Source organism: Heloderma suspectum, chromosome 4 (genome assembly GCF_057233095.1).
Source record: "Heloderma suspectum isolate Gila_16-S chromosome 4, 16-S_ref, whole genome shotgun sequence".
Classification (NCBI taxonomy): Eukaryota; Metazoa; Chordata; class Lepidosauria; order Squamata; family Helodermatidae; genus Heloderma; species Heloderma suspectum.
This window is the reverse complement of record NC_139461.1, coordinates 34,998,666-35,021,962: the sequence shown is the minus strand read 5'-3', so window position 1 is coordinate 35,021,962 and position 23,297 is coordinate 34,998,666. Positions and strand designations below refer to the sequence as shown.

General features: G+C 41.5%; 1 protein-coding gene across 9 annotated transcripts in view; it reads right to left on the bottom strand.

The window, feature by feature from the left end:
* RSPO2 (R-spondin 2) overlaps positions 1–23,297 on the bottom strand; it is a 156,344-nt gene that overhangs the window by 51,061 nt on the left and 81,986 nt on the right. For 4 of the 9 annotated variants that reach the window (XM_084848935.1, XM_084848938.1, XM_084848939.1 and 1 more), the window contains exons 4-5: positions 13,944–14,087; positions 10,764–10,952 (exon numbers count right to left, since the gene is read on the bottom strand). In XM_084848935.1, the coding sequence (XP_084705061.1) occupies positions 10,764–10,952; positions 13,944–14,087 (333 nt within the window). Of the gene's footprint in view, positions 1–10,763; positions 10,953–13,943; positions 14,088–17,064; positions 17,116–23,297 lie in introns of all 9 variants that reach the window. The other 5 variants (XM_084848940.1, XM_084848941.1, XM_084848942.1 and 2 more) reach the window with 2 other exon arrangements.

The following is a 23,297-nucleotide window of genomic DNA, read 5'->3' as shown; positions in this document are numbered from 1 at the left end:
CAGTTGCGAAGTATATAAAGGATAATCTAAAAGCCATCTAAATGTTTTGCAGATAAATCAGAACCATTGGATAGTAAACTTCACAAACAATATCAAGAATTAAAAAACCGAAGTTCCAGAAATTTCAGGGAGATCTCGGGGATTATGAAGAGAATAAGGTATATACAACTGGCATAAACCAAACACAGTACTTTATGTTAAAAAATCTGCACTATACAGGAAGATGGCATATGATGAGCCATATCTTGCATAGTATGGCTACGCTAAGGGTAGCAAAGAGAGAACATGTTGTTGTTTTTAAAGAGACCTGAAAGTGGTATGGTATTTATTGTTGCCCATAAGGACATAAGAAGAGCCATGCTGGATCAGACCAAGGGTCCATTTAATCCAGCATTCTGTTCACACAGTGGCCAACCAGCTGTCGACCAGGCACCCACAAGCAGGACACGAGCACAACAGCACCCTCCAACCCATGTTCCCCAGCAACTGGCGTACATACGCTCACTGCCTCTGGTACTGGAGGTAGCACATAGCCATCAAGACTAGTAGCCATTGATAGCCTTTTCCACCAGGAATTTGTCCAACCCCCTTTTAAAGCCATCCAAATAGGTGGCCATCTCTACACCCTGTGCTAGTGAATTCCATAGTTTAACTATGCGCTGTGTGAAGGACTTCTTTTTATCTGTCCTGAATCTCCCACTAATCAGCTTCATGGGATGACTCCACTGGGTTTTAGTATTTTGAGAGAGGGAGAAAAATGTCTCCCTATCCACATTCTCCACACCATGATTATTCTGTAGACCTCTATCATGTCTCCCCTTACCTTCCTTTTTCTAAGCTAAACAATCCCAGCTGTTATAACTTTCTCTCATAGGGGAGATGCTCCAGCCCCTTGATCATTTTAGTTGCCCTTTTCTGCACTTTTTCCACTCTACAATATATTTTTTTAGGTGTGGTGCCCATGGTGTCTCTTGCCCAACACTGTCTCTGGCCAAATGAGTTTTGCAGGTAATTCCAGTACTTCACAACTAGAGACACCATGGCCAACAATGCCTTTATCATAGCATCTTCAGCTCTCTGAAAATAGTAATCAACTGTCTACAGCTACAATGAAACAGGATCCTGGTTGCCACAGTCCTGAACAAGCTAGGTTGGATTAGAGAACAATTAAATGAGATAAGATCAAAACGACTGTAAAATTAGTACACACATGATCTATTGTCCCATTCTGTGATTCTCAACCTGCCCAGCCTTGACATTTGCTGATTATGAAGCAAATTGAGGGATAAATGTATTGTTTTTATGACAATGGGAGATTAGAGAGTAACAAATGCTGCTCAAACCAAGGTTGTAAAATTAGGAAACTGTATTACAGAACTAAGTGCAGGTAGGAAGAATGTCAAACAGACTGAAAAGTTCTTCTGTTTGGAGATTGCACCATTATGCTGGAAAAGATATTGTGTGAAAAACATCACCTCCCAAAAGGTAAGCAATGTCTGAGCAAAATAGAAAACTCAAAGAGTATAGACTATTTGGGTATACAGGATCAGAGGGATGAATGATTGAATGAGTCATAAGTAATGAGCAAAGAGAAAGAAAGAAAGAAAGAAAGAAAGAAAGAAAGAAAGAAAGAGTAAATGCAGCATTATTTACTCAAAAACACTAAAAAGTAACTATTTACACAGGACTCAATCCACAACTAAGTATCTGACCAGTGCCTTCCCAGAGATCCTTCCCTTCCATGATCTCTGCTGCAGACAAAAGTGCTTTTCACATATTACACTGAACATGTGGGGAGGCAGATTACATTGCCATCCCCACTCATGTCCTCCATGAATTCTGCTTAACATAGATCCTAGATACATGCAACCGTACACACATGGAGCTCTTTCCGTGGGATCCCGAACTATGCGTCTCACACCCCCACCACACGCTCAATTACAATGTGGAGAAAAGAGGATCATAGCTGCTGGCCCTGCCCCCGATCTGAATGTGACAACCAGCCCTGATCCCTGCACGTTGGATGGAATGTATGAGAAAGGGTTCTAGGCACATTTCTTTAGATTTATTTAAAAGTTTCCAGGCAGTCTACAAAAGTGTGAACAAATTATTCACACAACCACATAAATACAATAAGATTAATAACAATACGAAATACAACAGCCAATTAAGCAAAATAAAAACAGTCTAAAACAATAAAAACTAACAGAACTGCATGTATATAGAGCCTGTATATGCAATTCGGAGTCTTGGGTTCCCGATGACAAGTACATGTCCTACCCATCTATACGTATGAACCTAGATTCCTTATTTGCCCAATCTACAGAAGTTACCAGCAGGGCAGTGGGTGTGATCCCACTATCCTCCACATACTGATTGAACGTATGAAGGGCAATGTGAGAAAAGGGCCCCAGTAACTTGAAAAAGGATTAAGGCATTTTTATGGGTATTAGAAATCTGTAATGCCATTATCTTTAACAGTCAAGATGTTTAACATCCTACCATAATCTATTTCAATCTGGATTCCAGCCCACTTATGGGAGAAAGACTGCTTTGGTTGTCCCAGTGGCTGATCTTCATCTTAAGCTTGACACAGGTAATGCAGATCTCTTGATCTTGCTCAGCCTCTCAAGAGGCTTTTGATATGGTGGATCAAGCTTTCTTTTCTTTTTTTGCTTTCTTTTTTTTTATATTGGCTTCAGCTCTCAGTTGGGATGATGGGTTTGGTTCTCCAGTGGTTCTAGTCTTTCTTATCCAATGTGATGCAGAGGGTAGACACTGGGGATGCTGCTTCAGCACCCTGGAAATTGGACTGTGGAATTCTGCAGGGATCACTGTTGATGTCAATCTTGTTTATCATATACATGAAGATTCTGGAAGAGATAATCTGCAGTTTTGGAGTGAAGGGTCATAACTATGCTACTCACACTCAACTCTGTACTTCAGTTACTAAACATATGGGTATGGCTATTCTTGTTCCAAATCAGTGTCTGGAAGCTGTGATCAGGTGGATCACTGCCACAGACTGAAGTCGAATCCAGGCATATGAAAGGTGATGCTAGCAGTTTTCTTGGATTTTCAAAGGAGGAGGTTATCTTGTGATCGATACTATTCTAATTCCCATATTGGAACAGTTTTGTAGTCTGAAAGTGGTCTTCAATCCAGTCCTGCTTTTTTTAAAATATATTTTTATTTATTTTAACTTTATCAACACTACCAAAATTACCAACAACCTACTCAGTACTTCAGTTCTCATCCATACAATATTTTAGTTAGGACACCATAATAACAGAAAGAGAAGAAAGGAAAAAAGAAAAATAAACTCCAGCATCTCCCAACCTCCAATGGTATTCTATTTAAAAAAAAACTATATCTATTATACAATCTTACAATTTAGTAAAACAATCTTTTATATCAACGCAACAGTTATACACTTCATTCCCAAAAGCCTGAATAGTAGTAGTAGTAGTAGTAGTAGTAGTAATCAAAAAGAGAGAGATCTGGGTTCTAGTCCCCACTCAGCCATGGAAGCTCACTGGGTGACTTTGGGCCAGTCACAGACTCTCAGCCCAACCTACCTCACAGGGTTGTTGTTGTGAGGGTAAAAGGGAGAGGAGGAGGATCATGTAAGCCGCCTTGGGTTCCTTGCGAAGAGGAAAAAAGGCGGGATATAAATGCAATAAATAAATAAATAAATAAATAATATTGTATAATAATAAAACTTAAGATGAATCTTCAACAGTCAATAACATTTTTATACTAAATCTTTTGTCTATTTTAAAATACAAAATAGAAGATAAAGAGAAAGAAAAAAATAATAAAAAGAATACATAAAGGTAAACAAATATATATAAAATCATTTCTTCTGAGTTAGCCTAGATCATGAAAGCTACACACAAGCAGTTAACAGTACTTGTTTAGAAATTCCATTTCATGGAATTGTGACAGAGTTCTCACGCATTTTAACATTCAACCAAGCCTCCGCCATTTCATGATTCGTGAACTTCTTCATCTGGGCTTCAGACAAAATACGAAGTGTAGCAGGATATTTTAATATTGTAAGTTCATTTGTTTTGCCAGATTCTTTGCTTTGATAAATTGCCTTCTTTTATTCGCCACTTCTTTGATGTAATCTGGGAACAACATAATTTTATCCTGTTTCCAGGAAAGGCTTCCAGCTTGTTTTGCCAAATTCAGGTTATAACACTTTGTGAAGACTTTTGCAAATTGAACTACAATTGTATAATCATTCCCTTTAGGATTTGGCACACAAAATGCCTGCTCAATATCAAGAGAATAATCAGAGGATATAGAAAGTATCTCATGCAAAAGTTTATCCACAAAAGTAGACAATTTCACATCATTAGACAAGCTTTTAATCCTCACTATACGTACGTTGGCTCTCTTCGTATAGGCCTCCAATTGAGATTCTGTCAGATATATTTTTACAAATAACTTGTTTCGTAGTTTCATGTCTTGCCACTCAGTCTTCAAGCTCATTAATTTTGGACTCCATTTTTTTCTGTGACACATTAATTAAATCCACAGCTCTCTGCATATCAGTGATAGGATTTTGAATTAAGTCCAGCCTTTGAACTAGTCCCGAAAATTGCGAAGATGGGGTTTTCATCATCGTAAATAACTCTGCTAAATCTTCTGTTTTTGGCACCTTTGACACAGGAGTTGTGGGAGGTGTTGAAGCGAGCCCTTTTCATCTCCTCAGTTCAGACATAGTTTTCTCCAATAAATCTTACAGGTCCTCAGATGATCTCAAATATTGTTCAAAGTTCTTAAATCATCTCTCACAGGTTGCTGATTTTTCTTGCAGGATATATTGTTATGGAACACGCCAGCCCTGTTTTCTCCTATAAAATAGGAGTCTCATTACAGCTTTTCGTGTTGGTACAGCCCTGGGGGAAACCCTGGCATCCAGCTCCTCGACTATCGCGTGAGGGTTACATTACTCCTCGCAAAAATCCAGAGCTATTTGCCTTGCCCCCCGTTTCATTTCTAGGGGGGAGATGAAAAGGTTTTTCAACTTTTAAAAAAGCTGTTTGAGAAAGCTCCCACGGAGAGTCCGTGGAAGCTGCCAAGACTACATCGGTCCCAAACCGGAAGCCAATCCAGTCCTGCTTTTTGGTAAGTAGGATGCTGTAGTAACTAAAAGCATTTTACAGGCTCTGTCCCTTCTAGGAAAAGAAGAATATTGCAATCGAGGCTTTCGTAACCACCAGCCTTGACTACTGTAATGTCTTCTATGTGGGGCTCCACTTGAAAACAACTCAGAAGCTTCAGCTAGTGCAAATGCTGTTATGTGCCTCCATATGTATATGGAATTATCCTTTTCAGCCAAATTGCTTCAGCTGCACTGGCTGCTAATATACGTCTGCGCTCATGGCAAGATTCTGAAGCTTACCTATAAAGCCCTTCACAGCCTGGCTCCCACATGTCTCAAAGAGTGAGTCTCTTTATATTGTGCCTGATGGCAGCTTCAGTCTACTTCTGTCAGGAACACCCTAGCTGCCTCTTACAGTCCCCTCCAATAGCCAACTCAAGACACAGATGAAGAGGATTCTTTCCAAGGTTTTATTCCTTTACAACTTAATGACTCTTTAAGATGCTAATCACCAGTGACTAAGCAAGGAACTGCACTGGGGTAGTTAGCAGAGTAGCCTAAGCTCCAGATAAGGCAGTTGGTCCCCGTTTGAAGGAGAAGAGCGGGAATCCTCTGAACTTATGGGCTATGGAGAGGTCCTCCCTCTTACCCATCGGTCCTCGGGACGCAACTGTTGTTTTAGCGCCAAGCGGGCAGAGCGCTTCCTCTTGGCGCCCTCCATCTAGCGCTGCTCCCTGCGTCTGCACCGAGCGTCCAGCAAGACCCCATCCCCCCTCTCTCACTGCCAGGGTCACTATCTCTCTCAGGAATGCAGGCAGGAGGAATCTCTCCCTGCCGCTGTGCCTGTTAGCGATGAGCGAGCTCCTCTCCCACAGGTTGTTGCTCTTCCTCAGAATCAGAACTGCTCTGGGGCTCTATGGGCTCAGTTTCCACCCTGACAACTTCTGAGGTCCTGCTCCAAGTTTCAATTCCACGCAAAGTGAGAAGTGTCTTCTGGAGGTGGTGGAAAACTCATCTCTTCCATTTGGCCTTCGGGTCAGCTGACTAGTTCTTACTGGTGTTGTTCTGATGTTTTCTTTTGGGACATGAGTTAGACTTAGTTTGTTTTATTTGTCATGGCATGCTGCCTTGAGTGCTGCAAAGACAGCTAATGAACAAATTAACACAGCAAACAAGCAAAGGGTAGCCATGATAGCCATAAGAAAAGTTCCAAAATCCGTATCAGTTTTGAGCTAGCCTAGTGTAATATCCTTAGGCCAACCGCAACATGACAAAAATGTGCAAGCTTTCATAGCATAGTAGGGTTGGAAGGGCCTATAAGACCATCGAGTCCAACCCCCTGCTCAATGCAGGAATCTAAGTCAAAGCATCCCTTACAGATGGTTGTCCAGATCTCCATACCTCTTTATCAGGCTAGATGTTACAAAAAATGGGGAGAGGGAAGGGGGAAAGGTGACTTTATCTTGAAACCACAATCCTGAGATGGAATGGAGAAGGAAGGGTCTCCAGATATTCAATTAAGGTTCTAGCAGGTGATGTGATGGTTTCAGGTTTCACCTGGAGCTGCTAAAGCTTCCCCAATGGCTGCTGTGAGGAAGAAAGGCAGATAAGTTTGATCCCCCATTTTTAAAAATATACAACCCAGCTGTTGCTCAGAAATATCTCCATCTTGGGCAAAACACACAGGTGAGTGACCCCATATTTGGGGCCTTCCTAAAATCCGGACTGCAAAAAACTTGGAAGACAGAAGGATTACATAAACCAGGCACTGTTTGAAACAAAGGCTACCTAAAAACAGATGGCCATACTTAAGAGACCATACCAGTGTGTTCAAGTTGACGCTTTTACTTGCAAAATGGAAGACTCCAGTCCAGGTCACACAGAATCATCTATTGGCAAAGCAACCAGAGTTTTGAGCTAGCCTTAAACCGAAGAAGCTGAGATTTCTCATAACAGCAAGAGCTAAGGCTAGGCTATTAATCCTGTTAAAGTGTTTTCTTCCTAAGGTAAATCCAATTTTGGATGATCTCCAAAAACCATCATTTTGGAAAAGTATGAAGTGGTTGAAAAAGCATTTAGCCAATACCATGTTTCTTTTCATTTTATCAACACTTAATAGTTCCTCTGCGCTATTTGATGAGTGAGAAAGTGATACATTTTTAAAGCATTACCCATCCTGTCCCGCAGTAGCATTTTTATTTTATTCATTAAGATCACTCTGTTTTCCTCTGTTTTTTGGTGTGCAACCCCAAGATGCATAGGAAAGAACATTTTAAAAAGCCACGTTACCAAAAGCTTGGAGGACTACAGCTCTCCCCATCTCTATATCTATTCAATCCCATCTCTTTCCATTGTGGAAAGAGGAAATCTCTTTCCACTGTAGAATGGAGATGGCACCTTTCCATTCAGGTGCCATCCTGATAATGATGAGAAATACTGCTATAGATTAAAAAAACTGGCTTTATATTGCCTCCAAGGCATTACTGGCTGAGCTGCAGTGATGTCATGGGATGTCCATGAGCATTCCAATTACTTAAGTGGAAAGGGCACTCATAAGCTACTACAGTAAAATGATAAAATGACAAGAAATAAGTACCAGTACAGTCACTGTAAGAGAAGGAAGACGTTGAATTTCTACATGCTATCAGCATGAGAAATTAAAAATGTCATGCCAGATAGGGCAGGCTCTCAAAAGGTTGTGTAGGCAAGATCTCTTTACAATTGAGTATCATGTCTCTTCCGCATCTCTGCAGCCTCAGGGGCTATCATTTGCTACTGATGTTAGTATTAAGCAGTGTCAAGAGAGTGCAAGACAAGAAGCACCACTGGCCTCAGTCCCTACAAATGGATGGAGGGCAAAAAAACATCAGAGGAAGACCTACCGCCTGTTTGCCTCCAAGATCTCCCAAAACCTTTGTTATCTCTGCTCCCCCATTTCAAATTTGTAGTTAAAACATTTGCTTCACCCACCTTCATGCTCAGGAACATGCTGTCAATATTTATCATCTGCCCTTTTATTTCCATCCTCTGGAAATCATGAATATTGGCATAACTACTTTTACAAGGATATGGGCTTACATGAAGGCGCTCCTAGAAGAGCAATAAAAATTGCTCATAGAGCTTAAGGAGCTGATTTCAGATGAAAGATTTAGTAATATTAAATATGTATGGCTTAGCACCACTGTGATTAATAACAGGGCATGAGGATAGCCTAGAAATATATAAAAAGTGGAAATTGCTATGGAGCAAAAAGGGATAATTTATTGCAGAACCAACGGGTCAACGGGTAGTATGACTAATGGGACAATAATAAGAATTGTAGCTAAATTTGAAAAGGTACAGTGGGCAGAGGTGGGACCACAGACAGAAAGATTTAATACAGAGTATTTCTGCCTTGGGAAAATGAGGCATTGTTCCACTGCTGGAAATTGTTAGAGCCAAACAGAAAGGGGGCTACTGTGCTAAATGCATCGTACAGAATAGCTCAATACTAGCAGCAAAATGGTTGGGGAATGCTCTATCTATCAGGATAGGGGACAGACAATTGGACTGACTTGGTATAAGGCAGCTTCTTACATCTACCCAGGTCTGAGGGAGAATTAGTTCAGTTTACATTAATTCATACTTCCCAAATGTGAACTGAAAAGCAGTTATACTTCAATATTTGCACTTTTCTGAATTTTGCAATGCAGGTCTCTGATCAAAAATGCAAATAGTATAAATAATGCACAAAAGCACATTATATTAGGGAACTTATTGCAAAAAAGGTGTATATTAGGGGAAACGCACACAAAAATTCCCCTGTTTCTGTGCATATTTAAGAAAAAAATATGCAAACTGATGTAGAAACAGGACAAAATGAACTTAAAACTGGAAAAAATATGAAACTGAGAGAAACCAAAACTGACAAATTCTTCCAACTAAATGTAACTCACCTTACCCTAAAAGTCAAGTTATACAAAAGGTATAAAAGGTTAAACAAAATTATGAGAAGCAGACAGACAACTCAAAATGCAAAGCAAGATTTCCACATGCAATAAGGAAATGCCAATTAAGACAGTCAAACTCCTTACACCAGAAATCAGCAACAAGCAGCCAGCCCCTGGGTCAAATCCAGACCTCCGTAGGAGGCACATGGGCTACACATTTTCACCAGCTATCCCGGTCTCTTTTTTCCTCTCCTTTTAACTCCTGTTCACTAATATCTCTATCTCTGCCCCACCATTTCTGGCATGGGTCAAGGAAATTACAGTGATACAGAGCCATGCTAGGCAATGGCCCCACAGATGCCATAATTTCCACTCTCCATGCTTGGAATGGACTCAACTTTCTAGCGGCATCAGAAGGGAAGACTCAAACCGGTGCAAGGAAAGGAAGCAGATGGAGGCAGGGAATGTCAGAGGTAAATGTCCTTGCTTGCAAGCTACACTGAGATGGTACAGTGTCTTTATTGGGTTTGTCCTCAGGATGGCCCACCAGGAAATCCAATAATTGACCATTGCATTACAGTGTGATCTTTTAAGATGCTGCACTCGACATTACCAGAGAAAAGAACACATGACAACATGAAGTCAATTTGCACTTGTAGCTGTGTTACCCTACATAAAAGAGAAAGAGGTACTATAATTGATAGTTCATATAAAGCCACATGGACATATGAATAACATCCCAATCCACAGTTAAGCATGGATGTAAAATCACTATACTATGCCCATTCCGCCCGCATGGATCTCCAAAAGTGGCTTCAAGTGTGTTAAGGCAGACCACATAAATAGTAAAATGAAATGTAAACAAAAGGAATAGAAATAGAAAGCATATGTCAAAAGCACACATGATTGACCCTGTCCCACCAAAAATATCCTTGCTTCCTGTTCTCAGTTTAATCCATCACAATCTATGACTGTCTTTGGTTATATAATTTAATAGTTATCCCACATGTTTCTGTGAATATATAGACCGAGAACTTTAGGGAAGGAGATTTGATCGTTGTAATTTTTAGCAGTTATTTATGGAGATTAGCATTCTTAAAGTCACCGAATATTACTTCCCTTACTACTTCCTGCGTTTTCTCTATAGTTAACAAGATTGCCTGCAGAATGTACAATATCAGGACGTGGCTACTTTTACAAAGTAAAATCAAATATGGTCAAACTGTAATTAACTTTGTTCTTCCATAGAAGGCACCAAAAACAGGCACAATCTAACCCCAACTGCATGTGCGCTAGAAAGCACAGTTAAGTAGGTTCACAGCACAGGTCAGATGACTCCAGCAACCCATTGTCCCTGCTGCATTTGTGCATTAAAAAGCAACTTTTACATAGGCTGTAATTCTATACACACTTGCCTGGAAGTAAGTCCCACTGAATGGGACTTACTTCTGATTATACATGTGATTTAATAGCTGAATCTTATATTAGTACAGAACAAAATTCTCTACAGCCTACTCCAGGATCTCATAAATTTGTTCTATACATTTACATACAGATGCAGACTGTACTTCAGCATTTGTGTGTTAACAGAACAAGGTAATGTAAGAGTTGGATGGCTTCTCCGAGTTCTGGAAAGCAAGAGTGTTCTATGTCACTTAAACAAGCATAGCTTTAGTGAGCAAAAGAGCTCATAAAGATTTGGCATTTTGTGTGCTTACCTCCCGGACAGTGCCTCAAGGCCATTTTACATCTTCTGGACTCTGCAATGGTTGGGCATGGTATTGTGTCCTTTGCTGGCTTTTTTACAATTTGCCTTGTTCTCGTTTCCAAACCCCACTTAAATCCACATGTCTTGTTATTTCTGCTGCAAATCCCCCACTCGCTCCATGGGCCCACTTCGCAGCCTTCTGGGGAAACCAACAAACACACACACACAAACATTAACTAGTTAGCACCCTTTGTTTTTTGGTGCCAGCATATTGTTCTTCCAAAAGATATACCACTGCGAATTCAGACTTCCAAGGTAGTGGATTTGACTATTTAGTCAAAGGTGGGCTTTATTACCCTTTTAAGGAAATTTTCACAGGTTAACCTGATTTAGACCCACCAACATTCACTGAAAAAGGAAATAAATCCTGAAATATGTCAGGGTGGCAATAAGTTATCTAGTCTGCTATGAACTCTCCCCTTCACTGTTATTTTCACCCTCCCTTTCAAAACTAGTTGTTTTGGGGTGAGGTGCCAATTAATTTTAAATCACAGAAATCCACAGTCTTTTCTCTATTTCATGAGTAAGCAAAAGTAGGTTTAGAACAGGGGTAGGTAACCTGGTGCTCTCCAGATGTTTTGGACTATGACTCCACCAATCCCTGACCATTGGTCATGCTGGCTGGGGCTTATGGGAGTTGTAGTCAAAACCAACTGGAAGGCACCAGGTTACCAACCTCTGGTTTAGAACATGATACGAGTCCTGCTGGATGAAAGGGTCCATTTAATCCAGCAATTTGTTTCCAATAGTAGCCAACCAGATTTTAGGTGCAATAGCCAATAGCGATGAATAGACCTGTCCTCCATAAATGTGTTAGTCCCATTTCTAAAACTCCATGTAAGCCATGGCCATCACCACAACTTCTGAGGCATCTGCCTTTAACTCATGCTTGCATGGGGAAGGAATAGGGATGGTGCAGGCACGCGATTGGGTCTGGGAGTCCAATGGACCCCCTTATGCCCCCAAGCCGCACCCATGGGGACCATGCGAACAAAGTCAGGGGCTCGGCGGATGCCCAGAGAACCCAGACAGAGGGAGCATCCATTCATCCTTAGGAAGGAAGGCCAGTACCAGGTCTTTTCAGAAAAAGAAAGCAACCATAACTGCCTATAGTAGGGTGTGGCCAATGAGCACTACAATGGAAGTAAGCATACACAAACTGAGAGAGCATCCCTGAGTCCCCAGAGCCCTAAGCTAGGTCTCAGCCAAGACAAGTATCTGATGTTGCACCTCCAACACCAGCCTTTTGAAGAAGCCTCCTGTGATCTACTTTAGCTCAATGATCGAGCACATTGTTTGTAGGCAAAAGGTTCCTGGCCCATTCTTTTGTGACCTTTGGCTTTGGGTTCACCCTAATATCGACCTTCTAAAAAAATGCAGTATAACTCAAATACCGGGGTAGACAACCTCTATCAATCCGAGGGCTGAATTCAATTTTGGAGGAGCTCTCAGGAGCCACATTCCAGTAGTCAGAAGGGATGAAAGGAAAAGAAACGGGGCAAAAAATACAAAAAATACCCACATATTGTAGCTTAAAGCTCTTACTACCAATAACTAAACCTTAGGAGAGGCATTTTGAACTTTGAGAAAAGAGAAAAAACTACCAAAAAACTGGGAAACCACCAAAAGACTGGTGCATAGGGGGAATCTGAGGAACCCCAGAGGGCTGGATTTGGCTCCCAAGGCTAAGGTTCTCTACCCCAGCTCAAATGCAATTCATCTTGCTACCATTAATAAAAATCAAGAGAGTGAGCTCACCATGACCTCCCACTACATTTCAGAGGAAACATTTGGGGGCAGTGGAAGAGTTTTCTGAAACTGTGAGCCTTTCACTTGTGATTACATGAAAATACAGGGGTAAAGAATAGGAATAACGCATCCAGGAGTACACAGTGTGATGTGTCATGAATTCATCTATACATCACAATCATTGGATCCCAAATCTAAGTATAGGAAAAATAAAGTTGGGCAATGACGTGTCAGTTGTGTCAATTATTAAGTTTCAGCCTGGCTTATGGTCATGAGTCACCAAACCGCCATACCATATTGGTTGAGTTTTTATTTTTAAATGAGGAAGATGATTTCACAGCAATGAAGGCTTTTGATTTTTAAGTTGCAAAGAAAATCAAAGTAACTAAGCACAGGAGTGCTTCAGAGTATCCTTATGATTTGCTTGGAGAAAAGCCATCAGGTTTCAGAAATAGAAATTTCCCTGGGACCCATTACTCTAGATTTATCAACGGTAAGAAGATTAATTGCATTACTGTAACTTCATTATAGCACATTAGCCATTTCCATCTAGCTGATGCACCAAACACTGGCCAACGTTTTCATGCAGCGACATAATATGTGAATTTGTAAACCTATCTCAGCATCCAGATAGGTTTAGACCATTAACAAGAGCACGTTTTGATTTTATTGTATTTAATACTACAGCTCAGATTCATCCTCTCCAGTATTTCACAGATTGAAAAAAAGAGACAATTTTGTTATTCTAACACACTGATTCTCACTGAGAATCCACCCACTCTCACCTGAATTCATATCCTTGGCTTCTGACACAGGTTGGGTGGGGAAACAAATAAGATGGTGCAAATGAAACTATAGACCATGGATTAAGTGTAATTATATTTTGCAGATGGGAAAGAGGGAAATCTCAGTGGGATGCCATTTTTGCCAGCACGGAAGGCTCTTCTTAGCCTGCTTTTATGTTCAAACTATATACTGATAGGTGCTTATAAGGATGGGGTGAGGCAGGGTGAGGTGGATGGGAAGTAGCACATTGGCATTTTGCATCCATGCACATGCCTTTGTGTGCATGTGCAATAGAGTCAAGATGCATCAATCCTCCACTCAGAAATTTAACTAGGGTCCTATAAGAGGGCTGAAGTTACAAGGAGCTCACTGACAGTATTTTTTTAGGTCATCCCAAATGCAAAGATAGGGGCACTGATTTATCAGGGACAGTCACTGGAAGTTACGACATATGCATATGCACAACCTGATTGGGCAAAGCAGATGACAACTTCAGAACACACTCTGATGTTATGCTACAGTGCTGCAATATGGGGGGTGGGAGAGGCAGGCAGAAAGAGTTGAGACAGAGGAAGTATTCTATAAAGTCACTTACCCACACATTCCATCATCTCCTCTAAAGGCGCGAAGCCATCCGGGCATTCTCCAAAGCAACGGCCTCGGTAGAGATAAAACCCAGGTTTGCACTTGGTGCAAAAATCTCGACTAAAGCAAGAATCGCAGTTCTCTATTCTGCATCCTAAGGGGTTGGGTGGGGGGAAAAAAACAATTTTTCTGCCACGGTTTACAAATCCATTGAGCAATACAATAGAAAAGAATGGATCAGGATTCAGCTGTTTCGGAATAGCTCTGGAGATTAAGAGAGACCTGGGCTCCCTCTTCTTCCACTTTTCTGTAATGTGTCGGAGCATTTACTCCCTGGTACGCTATCATAATATTGTCCATTTACCTGCCCCCACTTCATATTGTTAGCAGTTCCTGCTGCTAGTTGGGTGGGGAAACACACAACATGAGGGCATCAGGGTATGGGGTAAGTGTAACTACATGTTGCAGGGAGGAAGGGAGGATATTCAAAGGGGTGTGTGACTAATTTGGCTGCAACCCAATTTCTGCAGTCAGCATCAATTAATATTTAAGCACCTAAAATAATAAAACAAAACAAGATATCCTCTCCACAGCACTGCCACTACCTGTGGGAAACTACTCCCTCACTGGGCGATCCTACCTATGGGGTTTCTTATTTATAGCAAATGCTTATATTTCAGGGCCTAGGGAGCTCTCTACCACTATAATTCAGGGTTCCTCAAGCTGACCATTTTCCCCTGCCACCAATTCTGTTAGAATACTTTAAAACCTCCTAGTAGCTGGTATAAGAGGGTTAGGTGTGAGACGGGCACCAACACTAGAGACAAAATGAACTATTAAACAAGTAATTTTTTTTAAGGGATATTTTATACAGAAGGGATAACTAACATTTGCTCTGGGGTTTTCAAAAGACTGCTTAGTGACAATTCGTAAGGACACAAGGGACACTACACTGTTGCTGCCACAAGCCTCTTAATGATTTTTACCTCAGGTCAAATTCCCTAAACCTCCACCCCAGCCAAATACACTCACAACCAGGTCCAGCTCTTGGGTACAGCCTTCCTCTGGCTCCCAAAGCTCCTCCTGTTGTTTTTCTGGCTGCTTGGACCATTGATCTTGGGTTTTAATGCCTGCTTGTGTACCCTTCTTCTGGCAAGATCTTAGGGCAGCCTACCGGCATAACACAGCCACTCACTTGCTCCCTACTCCTGATCGTCGCCAGCCATGTATGGTTATCCCACAGAGAAAGAATGGCTTAATATTCGGGCCTTAGCTATGCACTTTCTCCTCAGTTTTCTCCTAGTCCTTCTATAACACCACACACCAACCAGCAGACCTTCCCCCTCTCTGACTAACTCTCTCAACTGCGAACGGTCATCCGTAACTGTCATTTCCCAGCCACCCTTTTCCACCTAGCAGGAATCCCCGGCCAATCAGAGCTGAATTTACCTGAGCAGGGCCCCATCTAACAATATTCTAAGCGACGGTCTCTCTCTTCCCCTTCAGAATGTCACTAAGCAACCACTGCACAGGCCTTTGACAGTTACAGACAAGGCCTCAAGCCTACTCTTGAGACATTATTGCCTCACAGACACCACATAAAGTAAACGTCGCAGAACTATAATATACAGAGCATTTCTTCACACAAGACCTGGGCTATCACCCATGATAGATAAGAACTGAATATCTATATTCAGAGGCAGAGTGCCCTTGATTGCCAGAAGCAAGGTCTTGCCTTTACCTGCCATTTGAAACACGCACAAAGACTCTCTTTTTCAATTTCTCAGTCTCTTACTGTACGACTTCTACTTTGTTCGTCCTGAATTTTATTTATTTATTTATTTATTTATTTATTTATTGCATTTATACCCCGCCTTTCTCCCTCTCGCAAGGAACTCAAGGCGGCTTACATTATCCTCCTCCTCACCGTTGTATCCTCACAACAACAACCCTGTGAGGTGGGTTGGGCTGAGAGTCTGTGACTGGCCCAAAGTCACCCAGTGAGCTTCCATGGCCAAGTGGGGACTAATATTTGGAAATTGACGTTGCTTCCATTTATGCTGCTTTATCACATACACTTTTTGAATATATATTATTTCACACCTTGTTGAGCACAGTGTTGTGGGAAGCAGTGAAATTATATAACCTTCAAGTTGTCAGGGAGCTGTTGTTTCTTGACTTGAAAACCTTGTGAAGAGATTGAAAAGGGTTTTCCCCAAAAATATTTTTGCCCATTAACACACTACAGAAGCACTGAAAGAAAAGGTGCTGCTGAATTATTCCCCCCTCACATCCAAGTGATGCAAACAACTACACCAGGGGTGCAGAAACTCAAGCCTGTGGGCCCGATCCAGCCCACCTGTGGACCCAATCCAGCCCACCTGGGGACCCAACCACTGATTGTTTGGTAGTCTCCTGGTCCCCCCACCCACCATACTATAGGTCTGAAATGCCTCCCCTAAGGGTTAGGAGAGGCTGGTATTTTGGACCCACTGTTTTGCATTTGACTCCACCCACTACTGGAATGCAGTCCTTGATGGCTTCTCTAAAACTGAATTTGGACCTTGGGCTGAAAGATGTTCAACACCCCTGATCTACATGGCCATGTATTAGCTGTTGCATCCAATACTGATTGGGAAAACATGTTTGAAGCAGACCCCCCGCCCCCCAGATGAATTATAAAAGGGAAAGAAAAAATTGAAAACATTCTGGTTAAAAGATCTGGGTCTTTGTTAAACAAAAAGCTGTGTGTTGTTGCCTATTATTTTGCAAAACAGTGGGTCCAAAATACCAGCCTCTCCTAACCCTTAGGGGAGGCATTTCAGACCTATAGTATGGTGGGTGGGGGGACCAGGAGACTACCAAACAATCAGTGGTACCTTCCTGTCTTAATTGAATGGTGAATACAGGTGGTGTTCCCCTATGTGAACCTTTAAGTTTCAGTTTCTTGGCCATATATCATAGCTAGATGGTCTGTATTACATCTTTTGTTGTACCTTTTCCTGGTAGCCACTCTCTGATACTTGGATAACTCCTCACAATTGGAATGTTTATCATTACATTTCGAGAAGTGTCAGGCATTCTTCATACAGAAAGTGCTGGAACTGAGGTTTCTATGGCCAGCAAATTACCTTCAACTTTCACATGCAGACAGGTGAACCTGAATGCAAAACTCTGGTCACCTGAAAATTTATTGCAAAAAAAAGTATTCAGACCATGCGTGTAATCTTAGATTTGGAGAGCAGCGTGCCTGCAAGTACTACATAGAGGAGACAGGAAAAGTTATAGGCAAGAACACACTACGAATGCTGGTTTCATATCCTGGTTAGAAAGCAGAGATTTCTGCTTAGAAACTGGTTAGAAACTGCAGTTTCCCAGTTCTAATGCAATAGGAGGCTGTGGTTTAAACAAACCATCATCTCACTACCAAAACCAGGTATGCAAGGGAAGGAGGGGAGAATGAAGAGGGAGTGTATGAGCACACAGCTCGTTCCCAGGCCAACAAACCATGATTCAGCCTTCCTGAACCTGGTGAATTCCAGATGGTTTGGACTTCAATTCCCAGAAGCCCCAGCCAGCATGGCTAATGGTCAGGAATGCTAGGAATTGTAGTCCAAAACAGTCTAATCCTCAGCATACTTCTGGGTAATCTCTTTTGAAACCAGCTGATGTGTTTAGAGGTAGTGTGTCAAATTCCACAAAGGGACTTCCAAGTTAGGAAAGCACATAAAAATGTTTTTTTCCCCCAAACTACGGTAGCCTCACTTCACTTGCATCTCCAATCACACCTTGGATATTCACCTGTGTGTTCTAAGTCAGACTGTAAACCCCCTGGATATGGGCCACCAAATCACTTTTAGGAACTGTAGAATACTAGAGCCCTTTCTCCATGTGCTTTCATGCACATACACTGACATATATGCCATTATATTCACTTATACAAAGGCGGGATTATAATGGTTCCATGGGAGCAATCGCTCCAATGCCCTTTGCTGGGTAGGGGCAATGCTGAAGGATGGGAAAGTACCCTGATTCTAGCCACGTTATCTCATGCCTTTTTAGATCATTAGATGGCCTGGATTCACAGCTTTCATTTCAGACAGGAGGCAAATGTACAGGCACGATTCTGCCCTTTCACTTTGTGAGAAATGTGACCTTTCCTACCTTTCAATGTGAGTGCCTGTGTATTCAAACACACACACACACACACACACACACAATTAGTTTTAGGCCACCTTTAAGGGTAAAATCCTCTCATGTTAAGCATATGGTGGGTCATTGGGATCAGAAGAAAGAAAAAGGAAAGCAATCACACTCACATTAACACAAACACATACCTCACAGAGAAACAGACATATTTTAACTGTATATAAGGGATATCACCTCAAGAAAACAAAGATGACTTCAGCTTTTTTTAAAAATAGAATTGGGATAGTTTTTGCTGATAGTTTCCAAAGCCACCCCAGAAGTTTGCAGGGACGAAGAAATGTATTCAAAGCAAATAAAACAAAAGAGTAATATAAATAAGGGCGGAAATGCAACTGGAAATTTTGACAGCAGAACCAAAAGATGGAACGACTTTTAGGAAAAATTATGGGTTGTATCAAATTAGCCCTTCCCATCAGCACAACATGCTCCATCAACAGAATCGGGGGGTGATCCCCCCCTTCTGTTGCAGCCCTCCCCACATGGTTAGAGATTTAAGGGACTCTCTGGATCAGATTTTGGGAGAAAAGGAGGGGGAAGCCCTGTTGAACAAGCAGACGTCCACCTGCATGACACTGGATTTTGCCCTACGATTTTTGTACAATTTTTGTAACAGTACTTGGGATAAAACTGCAAGACTTTACATATTCTCTAAACTTCTCTCGGTGTGCAAGAATCACTTTGCACTTTCCAAATATAAAATTGTCTTAAATTCCAGTATTAAATCCAAACTGAATCCAGAGAGATTAAAGTCAGGGAGATTTCATGGCAGTTTTACTGACATGACCCAACCTAAACAGCCTACACATCTAGATGGTTACACCCAAGCTTTAAAATTACCTTGCTGGGAAAATGGCAAAACACCTGAACAGTAGACAAAATCTAAGCCTCAACTAGTTTCTTAGACTGCAATCCTATAACATTTATCTGGGAGTATGTCCCATTGAACTCAGTGGATAGGATCGTGCTGTTAGTAATTAAATCGCATTTTAAAACTACAAATGCTTGTTAGGCCCAGTGTATTAACTTGGTCTGCTAAAGTTTTAATAGTTTAGAGCATGCATTTCTGAGTTTACAAGTCTGCAAAAGATCACTTAAAAATGTCTTAACACTCTTTTTGACTGGAGATAGTTCAGACATTAATCTGTGAGTTGTTGGCCTGATTCACACATGCATATTTGATTTTTCTTTTTTTATTTAAAGGAATCTCCACGGTACAAAGAATAATCAGGAAGTATAAAATATTCAGCAATAAAAGATTTTACACCTAACAGCACTTTGGGTTATTTGTGGGTTAAACAACCCAAAGTTAATCCCTGCTTTGTTCTTAGGTTAACTCTGGGTTGTTTGACCCATGAATAACCCAAAGTGTCTGGGTTCAGATGTCACACTAACAACCTCAGAATGGGACATTCGTAGGTTGTTGGTGCAAATTGGAAGCAGCTCGCATGCAGCATATATCCCCACAACTCATGGGTTAATTGTACTCAACCTGCAGAGGGCCTGGCTTCAAGTATACCACTTTCAACTCTTGAAGGAAGTGAGGCATAAAATTATGCCTGGCTGAAAAAAAGGATAAACGTGGCAAAAAAGGCAGTATGCAAGAAGGTTCAGCTTATTTATTTTATTACATTTATATCCCACCTTTCTTCCATCATGGAACCCAAGGCGGCTATATGTGGTTCTCAGGTAGTCTCCCCTCCAAGAACTGACTAGACCCAACCCTGCTTAGCTTCAGCAAGGTGGCTGCCTCATGTGCCTTCAGACCATGCCAAGCTTACCCAACTTTCAAGCCCCCTACCCCTTGCTTTTGCTGTTACCCTGCAATGATCAGCCCACAAACTAACTTTAAAATTCCCACACAATCCCTCCCCCCACCCGCCTGCCCCAAGTACCCTCACAACAGGCCTGAGTTTTAGACATGGATTAATTTTTACTGAATGCTCATCTGCAGGACTCACAAGCTTGTAAAGCCATTTTGACTATGCCCAATAAATCGCTCAACTCTATCTGGTCTGTCATTGTGATGGATCAACCCTCCTAAGATGATCAACATCTTAAGAAAGAATTTCTGTTGCTTGAAGGGTGGTTAGTTTTCTTGAGCCCAGCAAAGAAAAATTAAAATTAAAAAAAGTATGTTAGGGATGAAATTACATGACATACTGCAACCAGAAAAACACAAATCTTTAAAAAGTCTTGCAAATTTGAGATGGCTAGATCACAGCTAGCAAAGAAAACTAGTTTTGAAAACACACAGTTTCCCCCTTTCTAGAGCTGCTGCAATCAGCTCTGTGGCATTTACAGTGTTAGGTTCAGCAAGACTGGCACTTTTAAATCCATTTTAATATTTTCCCTAAGATATGGGTGCAAATTTGCACATTTCTAGTGCAAATCAGAAAACGTTCCAATTTTTAAAAAAAAATGTTGAAGGGTTATTGTGCTCAAAGATATTAATAGGTTAGGCATTTTACATTGAACTGGCCTAAGCCATCTTCTGTAACCATCATTAGGGATGTTAGCCAGAACTGTTTTTAAACAGTGAAAACAATGTCAGAGAAACAGGCAAAAAATGTTCAGAGTCAGAAAGGGCATCCAACATCAGGAAAGAAGAATTTAATACTATAGTTTGTATATTTGGACAACCTACGAAAAATAGTAGGGCAGAGTTTTATGTAAGTTGCAGCATCATATGGAATAACACAGAAATGCACTTCAAGAAAAGGGCCAAAGAGATCAAAGATAAACAAGACAGACAGCCACTGATTACTAACAATCATGGACTGTTGGGCAAGGGGGAAAAAAGTGTGCATGATTACACCAAGTAGAGTAGCAAATACATAGCTGAATGTAGACATCTTCATGCAGGCTCTATCCCACACAGACCACAAACTGAAAGGCATGTGTATGCAGCCTGTGTCCACACGTATAAGCATACACACAGTGACAGGGGCCAGCACAACTGAGAAGCTGACAAAGCAGCCTGCCATCCAGTTTCAGCACATGCCCTGATAACCTATGAATAGGAATAGTGCTGTTTCAATTTGGAACAATCTTGTGGCGTTTCTCGATTTCGAACACGTTAAGCTGCCTTATCTTCTTGGTCCATCTAGCCCAATATTGCTTACACTCACTGGAAGTAGCTCTTCAGGGTCTCAGGCAAAGATCTTTTCCCATCATCCTACCTGATCCTTTTTTAATCAGAGATGCTAGGGCTGGAACCTGGCACCCTCTGCATATAAACCATCGCTCCTTCTAATAGCAAACTCAGACATTGAGTGCTGACAAAATTGCAGCCAACAGGGATGCTTAGAAACAAGAGGAAGGTATCAGAATGATCAGGGGAACCTTGCAGTTTAAAGACAAAAGTTATTTAAAAACCAACTATGGGGCTAAATATACAAAAAACAGCCTATTGCAGACTAATCATCTTCAGCAGCCATGGAACGTAGAGTGACAATTGGAAATGAAAAGTGGAAATGCAGGGAAGGGGAGTTTGCTTTCTTACAGTTTATACTGTGCTGGTGGAAGCGATGACTGAATGGGTTGGAATCCTGAAGACAAGCACTTCTGTTTGGAAGTAAGGACACTGCAACATTTTGTTGCAGGTCCTGCTTGTGTGTTCTATCACTAAGCTACGGTTCTTCCCTGAGTTAATACTAACATGGAGGTGATTTTATTAATTATAATTTGTCAGAAGTATTTTACATATGGAATATACAGGGACTGAAAAAGAGGGGAAGCCCCCTTTCTGATCATTACAACCAGGGATCTCAAACTGGGGATTCTGGCTGCAGAACCCAAGCGCCTTACTTCTGTATACCACCCCAGTAACTTTCTAGAAGGTGGAGTGAATGATGTCTGTCACTGGGAAATCCAGTTCTTTTTTTTACTTGACCGAGTTCCATGGTACGTACAACTCAGTTTGCATTTGCAAACTGAACTGCAGGCTTTTCCCCAAACTCCAGGAACGTTTTTTGTGCATTTTTTCTGCAGGTTCTACAATTTGCGTAAATTGCAGAACCTGCGGGAAAAATGCACAACATGCCCAGAAAACCTGCAAACTGGCCCAACTCACTGCAGACCAAAGTCTGGGAGGCTGAACCAAGAAAAATTGAACTAACTCCATCTCTCAAACAGATTTTTCCAACATCCCTAGGTGGAGCTGCTGGTCTACCTACCGTATTTCTGCACCACCTAGTGCTGAGCCAAAGTATTGCCGTGGTGATGGTTTGGAAAGGCGGTGGACTGTAAAATCTCCCCCCCCCCCCCCCGGCTGCTGTATTGAGTTTACCCTTTCTATGGCAGTTGCAAAACAGAAGAAGCAAGTCCCAGCACAATACTGGAAGACAAGATAAAAGAAACAGAGGGTAAGTGGGAGTCCCTCCTTCTTACCTATTTCTGTTCTCCAACTAGCAGTGCAGTACAAGCACAGAGGGAAACATTCCCTTTGGCCTGTATGCCTCCAAAGCCCCACCCAAGCATCCTTGAAAGCAGGCCAGCCCAAGGAGGAGACTGCAAAGCTAGGGACTGTGTCTCTGCTCAGCCCTACTACCACCATGGCAGATAGCCAGAGCACTGCACCTACCAACTCCGCAGGGGTCAGGCGACACAAAGAGCCAATGGGATTACACATAGTCATATAAAGCTGTCGGCTCTGGTCTGGTTCCTTGGTCTAGCAATTCATCATTTAGGTACATACAGAATTGCTTCCAGACCTGTTTGTGTGCTTGACTACCAATTTACCCAAATCTCAAGACACGTGGTCATCCAGAGGGCACCAGGTTGCGGGAGGCTGGGCTAAGCCTAAAGAGAATCTGAACAACACCCCAATTCCAAATACATTACATGATGTTGATTCACTCGGAAATCAATAGGATCGATGGAAGTCAAAGGGATTGATTTCCACATTATGTGCAGAGGGACTGGGATGCAAATCCCTGCACACACAAAAAGCACTACATGATTTCATCAAGACATGTAAACACGACTTCTTATAAAACTGTTAAAACTCCATGCCATATCCAAATATTCCAAATATTCTTTCGGAAAGAATGAATTTTGGAAAGAAATGCTCAAATCTTTCTAAAAATGCATCATTTCCAAAACTCCAAGCAAATGATAATATTAAAAAAAAACCATACCCACAACAACCAGGCCT